Genomic DNA, 6,000 nt, shown 5'->3' with positions numbered 1-6,000 from the left:
GGGGGACAGAAGGGAAACACGTGCTTTGGGAGCTCCAGGCCTGGGTTGCAGGAAGTAGGAGGGAGGGGCATGCTATCAGAAGAGCCACCGAACCCTGACATGGGCAATGGGGTCACCTTATCACATGTTCTGAGGCTGCCAGGCGACAATCCCTCAGCTAAGTGGCCCTGAAAGCACAAAGGAGACAGTGAAATGTCACCAATGTCACTGACCATCCAAAGGGAGAAAGGCGTCCAGCCAGGCCCTCCCCAGGCCCCCAGCAGGAGATGCTCCCTGGAGCTGCCGTGGCCTCTGTGAACAGAGTGCAGAGCCTTCCCCTTCCTCATCTAGCTTTCCCTCCTGCTCTTCAGCGATGGGGCGAGTTCCCATCACTGGCTCAAAAGATGCCTTTCTTCACCCCTGATGCATTTTTCCAGAGGGCGGTGCAAACGAATGGAAGAGAGGGTTACAGAGCAAAAGCAATTTCTTGCCACAGAACGATGCAATTTCTTACAAGAGAAAATATTTTTATTACAAAATAGTCCATATATAAAAATCCCGAGCCTCTTGAGAGCTTCTTTAGGTTTATGGCCTTTTCTTCAAGTCCAGAGCGGAGGTGTGTGCGTGCAGGGAAAGCAACTCCACGGCTCAGGTGTGTGCGGGCCGCCCCACGGGGCCTTCCTTGTCTGTCTGCAGTGCGTCCCATTCGTTGAGGAGCTCGGAGGACACCTCTGTGTACAGATGGTCCCAGTCCCAGCTGACATCGTCCTGCCGAGAGAGGCATCCTGGGGTGAGACGGGGGAGGCCCTCCCCTCGGGCACAGCCAGCCTCCCACCAAGGTCAGCCTCGGGGCCCGCTGCTCACGGCCGAGGGGCAGGACCTGCCGCTGCCACGTACCTCTCGAACCTCATGCTCTGGCGCCAGGACTTTGGTGAGGAGCTTCAGGTCAATCTCTCCATCCTGTGAATGTCGGGGCAGGAGGGGGTACGTGTACTGTGGGGCCTTTGGACAATGACCTCTGGGGACCAAGTTGAGTGGGGTAGAACTTTCCAACCCCAGGCCTGCAGGAACACCTTGTGAAACAGCAAACTTGTGGGTGGACCACATGGCCACTGAGAGCTGGGGTGGGCACCACGATGTCCTACGGGCTGGGCACTCCTTGGGGCAAAGTGAACACCTGGGAGGGGCAGGCATGATGCAGCACGTCTACCGATGCCAAGAGGGCAGGCGGGGGCACGGGGGAGACTGGCCCTGAGAACACTGGGATAGGCTGGGTCCAGGGAAGCTCTAATACCCGAGGAGGATGTCTCTGGCAAAGGGCTTGTCGCCTGGCAGCCTCAGAGCCTCACGGAGGAGGGGCTGCAAGGCCTGGGAGAAACTGAGAAATTTCTGCAGATGTCGGTGGGCGCCTGCCCCTCTGTGTAGCAGCTGTCCGTCCACTCACCAAGGTCTGAAAGGCTGAGTACTTCATGAGGTCATTGTCCAGGTCACGGTAGGTCATCACTCGGTTGACCTGGATGCTGTGGGAAAGACAGAATGTGGGCAGGAACCGACGCCAGCCATGCTGCCAGGCCGCCATGCCCAGAGCCTCCTGGGTAGCTGGGAAGGACCAGAATGGGGAAAAAATGTGCAATAAAATGGGAACCCTGGGATGGGGCCCACACTAGAGACGTGTGGATCTCCCCAAGGGGGCAGCATCACTGCTGATGGCGCCTGGCACGTTCCCCAACCTCCCTCCAACTTCAGGCGAATATAACACACCTGGGAGGGGCTGCCACCTGCAAGACGAAGTCTTCCTCCTGTACCTCCTCCAGGTCCGGAATAACAGGGATATCTGCAACCAGAGGGTAGGCCAGACTATCAGCAGCGTGAGTGGGGGTCTAGCCTACTTCCCCACTGACGACTTAGCAGCTCCAACGCCCTGGCCACCGTAAGGGCTACAGGCTTTGGGTAGAACGGACACTCAGATGGTCTCCAGCCTCCAGCACCGCCTCCCCCCCCCCCCCGATTCAGGGTGATGGAACTGAACTTGAGGTGTGCATGAGAATCGAAGGTGGAACTTCAACAATTTCCGAATCTCAGGCTTTACTACCCCAGAACCTGCAGGAATTAAAGTTTCCTGGGTGGGGCCTGGGAGGCTGAATTTTCCCATAAGATTTCTTGGGTGGTCTTGACATTTGGTCTATGTTAGGAGCCATGGGAGAAGCTCTCCAAGGAGAAATGTAAGGAAATGAGAAGAAAGTCCTAGACAGCCCTGGGGGGAAGCACTTAGAGGAGAGGAAGGAAAAGAGGAGCTGAGTGAGCCTGGCGTGGTCAGAGACAGAGGAACGGGGAACACGCCCTGTCACCAGGCAGACGTCTTCATGAGCGCACTTCCTCACGACCAAGGCCCATGCGTGCATCAGATCGTCCTAGTCTTCACAACCATCACAGCCCTGAGTCTGTATCTGCAAGGTCACTTTACACCTAATGATGTGACCTGGCTTCCCGGCAGCGTACAGGACCAGCAGCTCCACTGAAAGTGAAGGTCACTCAGTTGTGTCCGACTCTTTGCAACCCCATGGACTATACAGTCCATGGAATTCTCCAGGCCAGAATACTGGAGTGGGTAGCCGTTTCCTTCTCCAGGGGATCTTCCTGACCTAGGAATCAAACTGGGGTCTCCTGCATTGCAGGTGGATTCTTCACTAGCTGAGCTATGAGGGAAGCTCGCGTCTCCATTGGCCAGGTCTAATATCCTAAACAGTGCTGACTCGAAAGATGACGCTGCTCTTGCTGTCTCCTGGAGATTCTTCTTTTCTGAATTCTCTGTATGAGACGGACATACAGACACAGGAGGAGACACGAGGCCATTCCTTTCGTCAATCTAACACGCTCACGCGAAGGAAGAAGCAGAGAGACAGCACGTCACTTAACAGCGGCAACTTGCTCACAGCAGAGAAACCAGCCCTCTTCTCGAGCACCCTAAGGAGGGACTGCCTTCTCTCAGGGAGCATCACTGACTGGTAGAGGGGGTGCCTTTGTTTTAACTAGTCTGCACAGAGATAAAGAGAGATGGGACAGAGAAAAAAAAAAAGGTGAAGCAAGGAGAGACAGTCCTGGAAGTCCCAAACCAACTACAAATATTAAAAATTCCAGAGAGGCGAGAATAGTGAAGACACCCTTCCTTTTTGCTTCTATGGACTAAATCAACTTTTTTTTTTTTTTTTTTAAAGAGATACAGAATCATTCCAAGAGCAGCTGGAAAGGACCCTTCCCACTTTCAGGCTATTCACTATTTAGGACTTTGCAATGGTTCTAGTCAAGCTTAGCCTGAGTATATATAAATGTCAGTTCCCAGCCTGGTGTCTTTATTACTGCTTCCGATGGCAGAGTTACAGATGTTGTACCTGTACAGAGAGAGAGAGAACATGCGAGGGAGAGACGGAGACACAGAAAATAAAACGAGAGAGAAAGAGACAGGCGGAGAAAGACAGCGAGTAAAAGGAAGAAAATAAAAAGAAATGGCTGATAAAAGGGAAATAAAGAAGATGCACACAGCAGCCTGGAAATAATGAATCACACTCAGCTAGTCCTCTATCCAGAAAGAAGCTGTTCAGAGGTTAGATGGTATCTCTCTATCCTGCTAGAGAACTGGATACGGAATTCTCTAATTTTCTATTTTTTATGCTAATAGAAATTCAGCTTGCTCTGAGCGGATCCAGTCCACTGCTGGCTGATGGCACCGTCCCTGAGTCTGGGGCGAGGGGCCTCCCAGGCTGGTGAGACCGCGTGGGCCCTGCAGCCAGGCAGGGAGGAAGCTGGCCGAGCCATGTGCCATCAGCACCGTGACAGGTCCGATGTGAGACAGCAGGCTACTCTTGGCTCTGCTCGGCGTGGGGCCCAGCCTGAGATGAATATTCAAAAGCTGGTAAGAAAATACCCCCGCCCTTTGCTGAGCTTCAGGCTCAGGATCGGGTCTTCCCCAGTCCTCCCTTGCTCTGCAATGTCAGCCTCTGGGCCCTGTCAACCCTGCCCAGCTTCTCCCTGCACTGAGGAGCTGCGCTTCAGCCCGCAGTCCGCTCCGGGTCCCCAAGGGCTTCCCCGTTCATCCCTGCCTCCTTCCTCCAAATGCGCAGGAAAGCGAGTGGGGCTGGCCCCATCTGCGCCAGAGCGGAGGTCAGTGTGGGCCTTGGCAAAGGGGCCGCTCAGAGGGATGCGGGTGGCGCTGGCCACACAGTGGGGTCTCTCTCTAATTGGAAGCCTGGTGCCCGACAGAGCCCAGAGAAGCGCCAGAGTGGGATGGAGCCAGCGATGACAGCCAGGCCGAGGCAAGCTGGAGCGTTCCGGTGCAGTGACAGCTTGAGCGCGTCGCTGCAGAGCCTGGCCATCCAACTCCCAGTCCTGGAGGAACAGGTGGCCGTGGAGCAGGTCTTGGGCAAATTTCAAAGAACTTCCTCATTTTACAGTTTCTGATGTACAGTCACAAACAGTTTCTGTCCTCTTTGCCTCTTTCTCTCCCCCCAGTCCCACTCCTCTCTCTCACACACACACATATACATGATGAACAAACCTAGAAAAAGAAAACGGGCTTGAGAAATCAATCCGCTTCTTTACAAAATGACCTGCCTAGAACGAAGCAGCCATGTCTGCAGTCAGTGACGGCTATGTCACCTGTAGGCCTGGACCAGAGACCCGGTCTGATTCAGGGTATCAAGTTTAACATCCCAAGGTATATGCGACGACATACCTTTAACAGCGACGATAAGAGAAATAAAGGACTCTGCTCCAGCACTACTGAAAGTTCAGTCATTCTGTTGCCTTTAGTCTCATTTCCTTCCACACTGCTAACAATAAGAATGTTAACAGAAACACTGGCTTTGTTAAGTATGTGGGCAGGCCTCCTGTCTGGTGGTTAAGAGTGCAGGCACTGGAGGAATTCACAGCCTGGCGCCCCCACGGACTAGCTGTGTGACTTTACCCTCTCGATGCCTCAGTTGCCATAGCTGTAAAATGGGGGGCATAACTACACCCATTTCATACGTTGGTGTAAGGTATACATGGGACACTTTTTATAAAACACGAAGTGCTATGCTGGGCACCTAATAAATATTCTGTACTATTCTTACTTGCCTGACAGATAAAACACTGAGCATGGAGAGAAGCTATACAGCTTTATCCTCATTTTCGCATTTAATCCTGACCATTTGCCTCATTTTCCAGACGACACTGAGGCTCAGCAAGATGGAGCGGTTTGCGTAGAGTGAGGCATTAGGAATGGACAGAGCAGGCTTCCCACTGCAGTTCAACTGCAACCACCCCCGACTCCCAGCCTGTGCCGCCCTCAGGCTTTCTTTGCAAAGGTGCAGTGACTTCAGGCCGATTTGGCTAGTGGAGGGGTGAGACAGCTGCCTAGAGTTGGGACAAATTGTCTTGCCTGGAGACTCAGGGTCCTCTGTTTTTGATTACTCCTCTGCCTCCCAGGAACCATAACTAAGCTAAGTCTCTCCCTCCCCATACGCCCCACTGGTTACTTGCCTACAACAAGGCTGTTGGAGCAGAAAGGAAAATGGACCAACACGCAAGAGCCCAGAGACTCCCTCCCCTGCTGGCCATGTGGCGTTAAACCAGCCGTGACGAGGAGCAGGTGGCTGAGATACGTCAGACACCCCCAGGAAAGGGGCCAGCGAGGCAAGAAGGTTGACACGCCAGCACCCTGGGAGCGGAGCCCTCATCCTTGATCTTGGTCCCCAAAGAGGGTGCCCTCCCAGGTCACCTGCCACTCTCTTCCACTTGGGCTCCTTAATAAAACAGGCCTTCCCTGCTGGGCATTTGCTCTGGGCCTCTCATGTCAGCCATCTCACTTGCTGTTCACCTGCTTCTGGGCCCCATGTGGTGCCCAATTAGCCACAAGGTGGGGAAACTGCATTTGTATAACTCCATGGACTGGAGAAGGCAATGGCACCCACTCTAGTACTCTTGCCTGGAAAATCCCATGGACGGAGGAGCCTGGTAGTTTACACTCCCTGGGGTCGCTAAGAG

At 53.7% G+C, this 6,000-nt stretch overlaps 1 protein-coding gene across 7 annotated transcripts in view; it reads right to left on the bottom strand.

Moving 5' to 3' along the window:
- Positions 1-485: 485 nt before the first annotated feature.
- Positions 486-6,000, bottom strand: part of IFT43 (intraflagellar transport 43) — a 115,191-nt gene continuing 109,676 nt past the window's right edge. For 6 of the 7 annotated variants that reach the window (XM_060418409.1, XM_027972063.3, XM_012182110.5 and 3 more), the window contains 4 exons: positions 1,741-1,813; positions 1,424-1,499; positions 877-939; positions 486-747 (listed from right to left, as the gene is read on the bottom strand). In XM_060418409.1, coding sequence (XP_060274392.1) covers positions 628-747; positions 877-939; positions 1,424-1,499; positions 1,741-1,813 — 332 coding nt within the window. In that variant the 3' untranslated portion in view covers positions 486-627. Of the gene's footprint in view, positions 748-876; positions 1,041-1,423; positions 1,500-1,740; positions 1,814-6,000 lie in introns of all 7 variants that reach the window. The other variant, XM_042253102.2, reaches the window with a different exon arrangement.

The sequence above is a fragment of the Ovis aries genome, chromosome 7 (assembly GCF_016772045.2).
Source record: "Ovis aries strain OAR_USU_Benz2616 breed Rambouillet chromosome 7, ARS-UI_Ramb_v3.0, whole genome shotgun sequence".
Lineage (NCBI taxonomy): Eukaryota > Metazoa > Chordata > Mammalia > Artiodactyla > Bovidae > Ovis > Ovis aries.
This window is presented reverse-complemented; position numbering and strand designations above follow the sequence as displayed.